The sequence below is a fragment of the Erpetoichthys calabaricus genome, chromosome 2 (assembly GCF_900747795.2).
Source record: "Erpetoichthys calabaricus chromosome 2, fErpCal1.3, whole genome shotgun sequence".
Lineage (NCBI taxonomy): Eukaryota > Metazoa > Chordata > Cladistia > Polypteriformes > Polypteridae > Erpetoichthys > Erpetoichthys calabaricus.
Window position 1 is genome coordinate 261327550 of NC_041395.2, and position 13698 is coordinate 261341247.

At 37.0% G+C, this 13698-nt stretch overlaps 1 protein-coding gene across 3 annotated transcripts in view; it reads right to left on the reverse strand.

Annotated features, from left to right (window-relative positions):
* Nucleotides 1–13698, reverse strand: part of rnls (renalase, FAD-dependent amine oxidase) — a 207322-nt gene that overhangs the window by 167894 nt on the left and 25730 nt on the right. For 2 of the 3 annotated variants that reach the window (XM_028795430.2, XM_051923146.1), the window contains 3 exons: nucleotides 12652–12757; nucleotides 10071–10216; nucleotides 3951–4109 (listed from right to left, as the gene is read on the reverse strand). In XM_028795430.2, coding sequence (XP_028651263.1) covers nucleotides 3951–4109; nucleotides 10071–10216; nucleotides 12652–12757 — 411 coding nt within the window. The remainder of the gene's footprint in view (nucleotides 1–3950; nucleotides 4110–10070; nucleotides 10217–12651; nucleotides 12758–13698) is intronic. The other variant, XM_028795429.2, reaches the window with a different exon arrangement.

The window sequence follows — 13698 nt, forward strand, 5'->3', positions numbered from 1 at the left end:
CTCAATTATTGCTGATGAAGCACATATTGCTTAAGTGACATTTTAATGCTTCATTTTAGTGCTCTCTCTTGTTAAGGTTCTCCAACCTTAATTGCTTATTTCAATCTTAAACTGCTGCATTCAGTGTTTTAATTGCTCCTTATTAGCAATAAGATGTAAAAGACAAAGCAGCCAGCAGTTCTCCAGCTAGCTTTTTTCCAATTACATCTGTGTGTGTTCATCATGCACGGTTTGATTTAATAAAACACTTAATAGAAAAATGTGACAGACTGAAAATGATTTGTTTTAGGCTTCAAATCATTTGGATGATATCCTTGGAAAGGAAAAAAATCTACTATATAAAAGCCTTACATTGTACAGACTAACAAGCTATAAAATTAAATAAGGTCTGAGATTGGCAATGATTGGTTTCTAATTAAGCAATTGGGTTGAATGAAAACCTGTAGCCACTGCGGCTCACCAGGACCGACATTGCCTACCCCTGTTTTACATCTTATTGCTAATAAGGAGCAATTAAAACACTGAATGCAGCAGTTTAAGATTGAAATAAGCAATTAAGGTTGGAGAACCTTAACAAGCGAGACCACTAAAATGAAGCATTAAAATGTCACTTAAGCAATATGTGCTTCATCAGCAATAATTGAGTTCTCGTTAAGGAACTGGGTTGGAACAAAAACCTGCACATACTGTGGCACTCCAGGACCGACATTGCCTACCCCTGCATTAACAGACATTCCTGAAATTGTTGATTTTCTCATTCTTAGAGCCCTGATAAAATGTTTTGGGGTCCTCAGCAAATCGACATTCCTGAGACCTTCATCTTTCTTTATTTTCAGATCTAGTATGATGAACACCAGTTGTTTTGGTTCATTTTGTATCTCGTTATTGTTTGGCTGCTAATTAAGGAAAAAGAAACAATTAAGGGGTCTGAGTCTTCAAGAACAAGTCAATTAAAATTAGTTCAAAAGAAGTTAATTAGCAGCAAAAACAGGTCACTCATTAAGAAAAGGGTTAAAATGAAAACCTGTAGCCATGGTGGTCCTCCAGGAGCGGAGTCGGCAACCCCTGGTTTAAACCATTTAGAGACAGTAACACAGTTGTATGTTAACAGGTCTGTGAATCAAACAATTCCATTGTATCATGACCAGATACCTATAGCATACACTGCTTAAGAAGAAGAGCTATGGTATTTGTCAAAACCCTGTTCAAGCACAAACACCTTCTAGGAGCATAACCCCATGGGTGCATTTCTTCAAGAGACATCCATAAGGATGCTAAATTTGCATACTCCTAAGAAACAACGTCTGGGATACTCTATGAATAGTGGTGTTAACACCACCTTGCAACTGACTGGCCGAGTGGAGAGTCCTAGAGCTCTTTTATGGCTTTCTCATCAAGGTAAAACCCACTCCTGGATATATACCTACTTAGAAAAACAGGATCTTTTTGAGATAGCCAAGAGTCAGCTTTACTACTGGGAACTAATCTAAGGCTATCGAAACATCTTTCTTCTACTATATAATAGTACAAATTTAATACCTAAATACTTCATAATACTTAATTACATGAGACAGAGAGAGAGGGAGAGGGAGAGATGAATTGCATTGCTAAGTTGATAACCTTTAGCTAACCTAGTAACTATACAGCATTCTTTATGGACACATATTAATAACTTAAATAAATGATGTTTTCAAGCAATAATATGTCAAAATAAAGCACTCATATTTAAAGTGGTGTGAACTATTTTGGTTACTCAAAATACTTTACAGCTTTATTTTTGAAATAGAAAGGAAACAAGAACAGCTACCAATTAAAAATGCTATACTGCCTCCAAGTAATTCATCCTCTGTTGGCTCATGCTGAAAAGACTCAACGCCTTTAATTTTTCTGATAACTTGAATCTTTAAACCATAGACTGAGTTGGGTAGCATTTCTTTATATTCCCCTTAATATGACTTAGTTTTTACTATACAAACACCAAGACTGAAAATAGGACATGACATGTATTGGAGTATATATTGCAATTTAAGTATGCTTGACACTATACAGTACAATTTTACCTTTTAGTTTAATTTCTTTTCGGTTATATGTGGCACAATATGGATCTACATTGGTGATTTCCAGGCATAAATAAGAAGTTTGCAGTATTTGGTATATATACTATAAATGGATTTTTTAACCATAAGAAGTATTTCATTGTTTAATACAATTAAACATTGATTTGTGTGACTACAGAGACCATGATGAAACTTTTCTGGTACACAAATCGTAAGTGAAGGTTTAGCTTTCCTGTGCAGTGCCCAGAGAATGGATCAAGCACTAAAAGAAACATTGTTTCCACCTTGTACAGTTCTCTGCTTTCTTAAGAAAAAGAATAAAACAACAATAACAACAATAATAAAATACTGTAATGCATGCTTTGAAAAGAAAAAAAAAAATCACCTTCTACCCAAGTCCTTGTGACAGCTCTCGCTCAGGAAACATTCAAACATATAGTAATGCCACACGACAGGTGGAATCAACTAACTCAATGGGACTCTCATCACTTTCTCCTACTGAATTTAATATTTGCTGGGTGATTTTCTTAGTCTAGATCCAATTTACTTCAATATTTCTTGATATTTGATTTTAGCTCAACATTTAACGTTAACAAATCCACATATTTATTTATTTTTTGAATATTTTTCCAGTAAGGGTCATGGAATGCCAAAGCCTATTCCGGCATTTGATTTAATAATCCAACCTGACATTTTCCCTAACACCCAGTAAGATTTTAAACAATTTACAATGCCTGGTTATATATGAATAAAATCACAAAAATGTGGAGCCAAGCCTGCAAAACCTTACATCAGATTTTGTTAATGGAAAAAGATGCAGGGAAACATATACAGTAAAACAGCTAGCTTTATATTTCCCAAGAATAAACATAAGACATTTATTTGATTTGCTATGTTAGCCATTTAAAAAATGTGCAAATTAACATACTTGGAAAAAAAGGGAATACTGTTAATCTTTGCAGAGGAAAAACATACTTGTATTAAGCTTGTTCACTTCAGTAACTTACATGTTAGTAAATTAAAGTGTTTTTACAGCAGCAAAAGGAGCAATGTGCTTAGGGAGCACTGATGAAGCAGTGGAACTGATCCAGTGCAAAATGGGCTTTATGAAACATTTGTCAAGAATAAATGATATGCTGTTATACTTCTTTGGAATATTGCTGCTTATTATTTCGTTCTGCTACTTCTTATTTTGTCATCACATTTTTTTAAATGACTGAGATTCTCATCAAATGTACTGTGCACAAAAAATGTACAAGCACAGTATATTTGAACACTCTGCTAACAAGCAGTTTTGTTTAAAATAAAAAAGTAGTGTCAACAAAAATGGTTTAAATCACTCAAGAACATTCAAGAACTGCCATTTTTACTTTATTTTTCCCTTCCATTGTTCCAACAAAATCAACCCTGAAAATTCCCCCACCATTGCAACCCAAATGCAGTTTATGAAAATTACACTTTCACTAAAATATGCTATGCAGTGAATATGTATTTTTTCAATATGAATAATACTGTATGGTGAATATGCTTGTACTTTATTGGACTAACTTTATTACATTAAAATCAGATTTCACAATTATTTGGTAGAAAAAGAAAACAAAGCTTTTTCAATTCTCTATCTTCACTTCAGGAAATACAATTTTTTTAATATTAGCTCATTTGAACACTACACTTTAAGGCACTTGTAATTTCACAAACTATATTCAGGAAACAAGCATATAAATGCAATACAAGGGAAATAACAAAAAGATACTGCCCTCTCCTATAACATGTTGTGTTTTAAAACAAAAAAAAAATGCAATAACAAATTTTGATACTACTACTACTACTACTACTATAACATACAGGAAAAGATATACTGTAAATTTAAGATCTGTAACGATATATACTTACACTGCAGAAAGTTTCCTTGGAGATGCAGAATTTGAGGCACAGGCATAGTAAGGACAACTGCATCAAAGTATTCCAAAATGCTTCCTTTTCTGTAGACTTCCCATTTATTATTCTTCAGGTTAATATGAGTGACATGATAATTGTAGAACACCTCTGCTGCTGTTTGAAAGCATGTGAAACACAAAGGCATTTTTCTTAGATAAGGAGATAGCAATTTATCAATACAAAATACAATTGAAACAAATCACTTTACACACAGCTGATTATCCCTGAACCTTCAACACACTTTTAAATGATGACAGTGGTGAGTCTCCAGTTTAGATAATGGTGTGTATTACTAAACAGGTTTCAATTATGCCAGTAGTTAAATTTCATAATCTGCTTTTCCTGGATGTGAGCAGCAGAAGATTAAATCAAAGAGTACCACTCACTGGATCAAAGCTCAATTGAGCCTTTTAGTGATGTATACAGTCATATTATGGACACTGAGTATAATTAAGATTACCAATTATCTAATCAGATCAGATGACGTGGATGAACAGAAGTCTCCAAAGTCCTAGTAGGCTAAAGCATTACCAGTTATACTATCGTGGAGTCAAGTCATATCAAAGATTTGGACTTAAAAAATTTCATTTTGATAAAATGCAGACATTAAGCAACTTGATCTTTAAACTTTACTTGAGATAGGAAACAATGGTTCTTATAGATATCCCTTAACATTCTTATGCTCCACCAGTCATTTGTCACAACACAAAAATAGCTCCGATTATAAGAGCTGATGTCATTTAACAGTACCAGGCAAAATTTCTATTATTAATTTTTTAATTCATTTATTTTTCCAAATATGTACAGATATTTTGTTCTTTAGATGTTGAGGTGCCCCATGCTCCTCACTGCAAGGCAAAATTCAAACTCACATCATTAAAGTAGTAGTGTGAATGAGAATTAATTTTGTGCTGTAACATGAAATGTATGGGAATTTATATCGTCCATTGTTAAATATATGATCATATGATTATAATACAATTTTTATCTTTCTCCTAATTAATTTTGGGGGTAAAATTACACTGACATACTTAAGTTTAACAAATGTAAACTTGACTTATGCCATTCATGCAGCAATGAGAAGATTTCAGGTATTCCTCCCTCTTTGAGATTTAATGACTGCTACATTTTCTGTAATAATGGTTGTACCCAAAGTCCAAACAACACAAAAGACAAATGATATATGTAAACAGGCAGCCTCAAGTATCTGTAGAGTCATAGTAATAACTCAATTTAATAAAACCACAATCATTAACATCATACATTGAAGTGAGGCTGCATGGACATACTGGTTAGTGATGCAGTATTATAACCAACCAAAAAAAAAGCTTTAGTGAAAAAAAAAGCTTTAGTGAAAAAAAAAGCTTTAGTGATAGATAGATAGATAGATAGATAGATAGATAGATAGATAGATAGATAGATAGATAGATAGATAGATAGATAGATAGATAGATAGATAGATAGATAGATAGATAGATAGATAGATACTTTATTAATCCCAAAGGGGAAATTCACATACTCCAGCAGCACCTTACTGATACAAAAAAACAATATTAAATTAAAGATTGATAATAATGCAGGTAAAAAAACAGACAATAACTTTATATAATGTTAACGTTTACCCCCCCGGGTGGAATTGAAGAATCGCATAGTTTGGGGGAGGAACGATTTTCTCAATCTGTCAGTGGAGCAGGACAATGACAGCAGTCTGTCGCTGAAGCTGCTCCTCTGTCTGGAGATGACACCGTTTAGTGGATGCAGTGGATTTTCCATAATTGATAGGAGCCTGCTGAGCGCCCGTCGCTCTGCCACAGATGTCAAACTGTCTAGCTCCATGCCAACAATAGAGCCTGCCTTCCTCACCAGTTTGTCCAGGCGTGCGGCGTCTTTTTTCTTAATGCTGCCTCCCCAGCACACCACCGCATAGAAGAGGGCGCTCGCCACAACCGTCTGATAGAACATCTGCAGCATCTTATTGCAGATGTTGAAGGACGTCAACCTTCTAAGGAAGTATAGCCGGCTCTGTCCATTCTTACACAGAGCATCAATATTGACAGTCCAGTCCAATTTATCATCCAGCTGCACTCCCAGGTATTTATAGGTCTGCACCATCTGCACACAGTCACCTCTGATGATCACGGGGTCCATGAGGGGTCTGGGCCTCCTAAAATCCACCACCAGCTCCTTGGTTTTGCTGGTGTTCAGGTGTAGGTGGTTTGAGTCGCACCATTTAACAAAGTCATTGATTAGGTCCCTATACTCCTCCTCCTGCCCACTCCTGATGCAGCCCACGATAGCAGTGTCATCAGCGAACTTTTGCATGTGGCAGGACTCCAAGTTGTGTTGGAAGTCCGATGTATATAGGCTGAACAGGATCGGAGAAAGTAAAGTCCCTTGTGGCGCTCCTGTGTTGCTGACCACAATGTCAGACGTGCAGTTCCCAAGACGCACATAATGAGGTCTGTCTTTAAGATAGTCCACGATCCATGCTACCAGGTATGAATCTACTCCAATCTCTGTCAGCTTGTCCCTAAGGAGCAGAGGTTGGATTGTGTTGAAGGCGCTAGAGAAGTCTAGAAACATAATTCTTACAGCCCCACTGCCTCTGTCCAAGTGAGAGAGGGATCGATGTAGCATATAGATGATAGCATCCTCTGCTCCCACCTTCTCCTGATATGCAAACTGCAGAGGGTCGAGGGTGTGTTGAACCTGTGGCCTCAGGTGGTGAAGCAACAGCCTCTCCATGGTCTTTATCACATGTGATGTCAGAGCAACAGGCCGGAAGTCATTCAGCTCACTAGGACGTGATACCTTTGGGACTGGGGTGATGCAAGATGTTTTCCATAGCCTCGGGACTCTCCCCTGTTCCAGGCTCAGGTTGAAGATGCGCTGTAGAGGACCCCCCAGCTCCGATGCTCAGACCTTCAGCAGTCGTGGCAATACTCCATCTGGACCCGCTGCTTTGCTGACACGAAGTCTCCTCAGCTCTCTGCTCACTTGCGCTGTTGTAATTATGGGTGGGGAAGTCTCTCCTATGCTGGTATCAGCAGAAGGATGTGTGGAGAGTGCAGTACTCTGAGGTGAGAGTGAGAGTGGGTTAGGGTGGTCAAAACTGTTAAAGAAGTTGTTCATTTGGTTTGCTCTCTTCACGTCTCTCTCGATGGTGGTACCCTGCTTCGAGCTGCAGCCAGTGATGATCTTCATCCCATCCCACATTTCCTTCATGCTGTTATTCTGCAACTTCTGCTCCAGCTTTCTCCTGTACCGCTCCTTCACCACCCTGAGCTGGACTCGGAGTTCCTTCTGCACGCGCTTGAGCTCATGCTGATCACCGTCTTTAAAAGCCCTTCTTTTCTTCTGGTTCAAAAGGCCCTTGATGTCACTTGTAATCCATGGCTTGTTGTTAGCATAGCAGCGTACAGTTCTTACTGGAATTACAATGTCCATACAGAAGTTGATGTAGTCAGTAGTGCAGTCAACAACTTCCTCAATGTTCTCACTATGTGATCCCTGCAGGATATCCCAGTCTGTAGTTCCAAAACATTGTCTCAGAGCATTCTCAGCCTCCGGGGTCCACTTCCTGAATGATCGTGTGGTTGCAGGTAGGACCCTCACTTTTGGTTTGTAGTGAGGCTGAAGCAGAACCAGGTTATGATCTGCTTTCCCAAGCGCAGGCAGCGGGGGTGGCGCTGTATGCGTCTTTAATGTTTGCATACAGTAAATCAATAGTTTTATTTCCCTGGGTGTTACAGTCCACATACTGGGAGAAGGCAGGTAATGTTTTGTCCAGCGTCACATGGTTAAAGTGCCTCAGGGTGCTGCGTTTGTAACTTAGCAACAGCAGAATGGATGATGTCACTCGCTGTCTCCACATCCGCCCGAGGAGGAATGTATACAATAACAACAATGACGTGTCCAAACTCTCTGGGCAAGTAATAGGGATGCAAACTTACGGCCAACAGTTCGATCTCCCTGCAGCAAGTGGAGATTTTGACGTTAACATGTCCAGAATTACACCATCGTGTATTAACATAGAGAGCGAGTCCTCCTCCTTTGTGCTTCCCACAGGTACTTGCATCTCTGTCCGCTCTAACTGTGCTAAACCCGGGTAGCTCCACGTTAGCATCTGGGATGGTGGTAGTTAGCCACGTTTCGCAAAAACACAACAAACTGCATTCTCTGTAGGTTCTGACATTATTGAGCCCTGCACAGATTTTAATTACCCACAATATTCAAAAACCAGAGTTTAAGTAAATGAAAAAAACTATTTTAATATTCTAAAAATACTAGCTAGATTTATGAGAAAGAGTCTGTTTTTAATTACTGCGTAAACTTGAAGATAGTGTGGCAAGCCAGCATAGTGTCTACAAGTCAAAGCTTTCAAACATTTAGTAATTGTATACATTTCTGTTGGATTTTAAAAATGAAATATGATTATATGTGAATATTTGTCTTTACAGAAAATTGTTAATTTATGACATATCTTCTTGATCCATCAACTTATTGAGACTTTTTATTTCACTGCAGTGTGACAAGAAGCCATAGACTATCACTGCAGTATGGTACACCAGGCAAAAACCCAACTGGAACTGGACATTAGTTCAATTATCTTCTATAGTGTCTTAGACATAAAGATTCTTATAGTATTAAGATTGCTAGCTTACTGACAGCAGTGGTCAAATACGGTCTGTATGAAGATTGTGTACAGAAATGTAGTCCTACGCACTAAATTGTTCATGAATGCAGCAATACAGTGCAACCAACTCTTACAGAAAAAAGTTTCAAAGGATATTTGGTGAACTATTTTAATTATGTCTTACATTTAAAATCATCTTTTTAACATCATTTCTGTACACTAAAAGTTAATAAAACAAAATGTTATTGTAGTGCATCATTTATTTAACTGGTATTTATATCATCTATATATATAAAATCTCTATGTGCGTCCAGGTGTCCGTGTGTGGGTGTCTTCTGGTGAAGTGCGCATGCGCTGGGCACGGTGCTATGCGCGATATTACTGTCAGAGAAAGTTAGAGGCGTTTTACGTAAATACAAACCAGTATTACTGCGAGAGGAAATTAAAGGTACACAATACAGTGACTCATATTACAGCCACATACAAGCCAGTATTACTGTCAGAGGAGATTAAAGGCATATTACCGACGCGCACGCCTGTATTACCGCCAGAGAAAATTAAAGGTATATTACGGACGTATATTACGGACGCACAAGCCAGCGGACGTACAAGACAGTATCCTTCAATAAGGGTGCGCACAAAAAGGCGATCCTCAAAAGGACGACCTCAATTGGGCGCAGCGAATAAAGGCCGCGTAAATAAAGATCTGCACCTGTTGCTCTTCACATATTCCAGAGCCATTTGAACTAAATTATCTAGACAGTATTACTGTCACAGAAAATTAAAGACACACAATACACGGCGGCAGCCCACGAAGAACAGTCAGCTCAGCAAGTAAACATCAACAAAAGAAAGGCAGAAAGAAAGAAAAATACGGCCAACAAAAAGAATGAGGTCAAAGTCCCTTGCCATTTAATATAGACTGTTCCTACTAATGTTTATGCACTACTGTTCTAGCGCCCGTTATTGTAACGGGCTAAATGACTAGTTAATATATATTAATGCTTCTTGTGATCACATACCTTTCAATTGTAGACTGATGCTATAATATTATGAAAGAAATGTTTCACACATCTTATAAAAAAATGTCATAAAACTAAATATCACAGGTAAATAATGTGAGGACAATAAGAAAAATGATCTATAAATTGAATAAATTAAACGCTACCGAAAACATAGCGACATTCAGCAGACTTTAGAACGTATTTATATTAATTATTCATTTTACACTTAAGAAAGACGAGATTCACTCAAGTGTTTGCAATCTACTATTAAACAGTTCAGTTCACCAATTTGCCACAAAGTAAACAGGACATTTGTACCCAAAATAAAAGATAATGTATGTATTTATGTAAGCCCTGTAACAATTAGCCTTGGGGAAAAAAAACATGTTTAGTACCTTATCACTGACACAACATTAAAATAAAATTTTACACTACCTGACTCTTTAAGGTAATGCCTGACAATGGAAGAGACTCCACATGGTGATACAAAATTAAGGCTCCCTTCCTCTTTTATCAGCATCCCTTCCACTGTAGCAGTCAGGGGTTTCAAAATGTTGTGTGTCAAAAGTTCTTCATAGAAACTGATAATCAAAGAGAAGAAACCTTCACAGTAAGTATATATAAAACATATTTCTTTGACAATTATTACCAAAAATGTTGCAAATGCAGGCTATTTTCTTAGACTACTCTACCACTATTTTATATCTAATATGGAAAGTTTTATTAAGGTCAATCTTCGCATCACAAAATTTAACCAAAGGAAGAAAAAACAACAGAAAGACAATTAATTTGCTATACTCTCAAAACAGCAAACTCAAACTACTGAATAATATAACTATTGTGGCGGAGGGCCCCCCCACTGTGGAAGCACCTAGGGAAAGAGGATTGCTGGGACAGTTTCTTGACCGGGCCAATAGAGGACAGCCCAACTGGTTTTCATTGGGGCCACGGGTTATGAGCATGGAGGCTCAACACCGTTGGAATCCATGGCCACCACCAGGGGCGCATGGACCTTTCCAGGGCCTTATTTGGTCATGCTTCCGCCACACCCGGAAGTGTGGCCGGAAGAAGCTCGTTAGGAGTCCATCCAGGTGCCTTATAAAAAGAAGCCTTCTCACTCCATAAGTGGCCAGAGTTGGGAGGAGAGGACAAAGCCTGAAGAGGAGTGGAGGGAGAAGGATTGGCGGCAGAAATGACTGGATGGTGTTAGTGGTGTTGCGTTGTGTTTACTGGTAAAAACTGTAAATAAATGTGTGGAGTGTGGCAAAACTTGTCTCCTGCCTGTCTGTTTCTGGGATAGGGAGCCAGTACGCGCCTTAGTGGCTCACATTATAAAATCAGCAATATACAGTATTAAAATTTGATTAAGCAAAGCAGTAGCAAGAGGGATGTTAAATCTTCTAGCACAACATTTTTAAATAAAGATATTCCATTTAATACTCAAAAAAATAATTTTAGCAGGTGTGACACCATTCCAAGATTATCCTTTACTACTACACATAAATGAAATCGCATACCTTAATAACATTACATATTAAACAAAGTAAAAACTCAACACAGCATAGCATATATGAGACATCCAGAATAATTTTCTTAGAGCCATATCCATTCTTACAATCACATCATTTTATTTATTTCTAGAAGAAAATGGGCTTTGCAGCAACACACATATTCCACAGGCATTGTACATTTGTACATATCACTCTTAATTCCTGATAATTTAAATGTTGTATCTGATGGTAATATTTAAAAATCTGAAATAAAAAGACAGCTACTGCTTACTAATAAATGTACACTTACTGTATCTCAACAATAATGCTAGGGCATTTTTCTTGCTACAAATATATGAAACAAACACAAAAATGTAAATGTAATAATAGTTTTAGTAAAAGAAAAAGTCAAATAAGCTTTTCGTTCTTCTTAATTACACTTATTTCGGACCCTCCTTGCTCATTTCATCTCAACATAGTCTAAATATCACTCAATCTTCAGCAACAGTTCCCAAATATTTACAGAGCTGTACCCTTTGTAAATCTGCAATTGTTTGTTGTTTAGGGACGAGAAGGTAAGTGGCATCTAAAATCCACAGGCATGTCAGTTATTTTAGAAGTGCTTAGCTATTGACAAAATAAAAAAAAAGAATTTACACACCACCTAAAATCATAAACACAAGCTCCTGACTGTTCTCCTTATCTTGCCAGAGACTAATGATGATAAGAGTCATTCTCAAATTTCATAATATTACTGTCCTTATGTGAACTCTGCCAGCAATACGCATACTACGTAAACAGAAGAAGAGATAGCCAGTAAGCACAAAGTAATCAAGTGCTAGGAGGAGCCTTGTGAAACTAAAAAAATATTCACTCCAGTTCTTTATGAACTATTAGTTACCATCTTACACACCCAGCTTTAACCTGGATATAAACTACTAGGCGTCCAGATAGGTAAAAGTATTTATGAACATGAATTTACAAAATACAAGGATGCTGGAAGTCACAGCCTATCTAGAAAATGTGGAGTGCTATCATTCCGAAAAATGATGCCAGTGCACCACAGGGCATACACACTGAAAAAAAGCCAATATACAATAAAACATATTCGTGATTTGAGAGGGAACTGAAATACCTGAAAAAATCTCACTTAAAATACAAGGATAATATACAAAGTTGAACAGGCCAATTAAGGGACTCCAGAACTGATGGTAGGAGTTCCAATCATGCCAACCAAGGTGATAGGGAAATGTATGTTTTGACTGGTACTCAAAGCATATAATATTCCAGATATATTATAGATGAAGAACTACAAAAAATTAAAACAAGAATTATTAATTAAATCAACATTCAGAACAGCTTATCAATAAAGCTACGAACAACATCAAACACTTAAAAAGCAAAACCATTTTATTATTTCAGCATTCAGTTTCTACTAGATACTTTATGTTTTAATGCGAATATCTCAGATGTGAATTCAATAGGGTAATAAGTCCAGTATCTCAAATATAATTAGAAGATATCACCTTTGGTGCTTCTGAAAGTAGTATGGTGTAGCGGTTATATACTGGGCTCCAAGGTCAGCAGTACACACAGAATCATTAGTACTTCTACTAGTTGCCATTCTTCCACCTAAAAAAAATAATGACAAAAACTTTATATATACTGCATATGTATATACCCATACACCTACATATGCACATGCACACACAGACACAGCATATATACCGCATATATGGATTACTAATGTTCACTCAACTGCTTACAGCTACAAAAATACTCTTGCTTACACTGTACATTCTGTGCATTGTCACAGACTCCTTCAGGAAGAAGATACCACACATGGAAAAGCACAAGAAATGAAGATTTTATGACAAGATAATCTGTATTACCAGTTTCACAATGATTTGATAAATGGCATGTTACAGTGTAATGAGATTTAACAACCATTAATTTTAAGCAAATGCAAATAAAGTAGATTTTTGCATGAGAGAACATTTTAAAATATTGTGTATATTTTTCACTTTACTTTCTGCCATGCCTGCTTGATTAAATTGTATCTCCAACACAAAATTATCCTTTATAGAGCACAAACAAACAGGCAAAGTTCATAACCAGGAGGTTACTTGAGAATGTGTGAGAGAAACATCATGCAAATAGAAGTCCAACTTGTCACTGAAACTTTATTTTATATTATGGACTTCATAGTGTTAACCAACACAAAGAGAACGCTGAAGATCCAAGCCGCAGAATCAAACCTCCCCAAGACATGTGAGGTTATGTATTATATACAGCAGGAAAGATTATTGCACACTTACTCACTTATAATTTGCCCATAAACCTAACAACATACATTTGGACTTTGTGAGAAAGCCTGTTCAATAAGGATACCCACAAGAAAACACGGAAAGCATGCAAATGCCACAAAAAAAAAGTACCCTCTGCCACCTTTAGAGTGTATGTTGTGTTGGACTGTGCTTCAGAAGAATACATTTAATGAATTGTAATTTCTTCTCCCACAGGACTTCAACTAATACTTTAAAGTTATTGAAAAGTGTTGTAATTTATTTCTG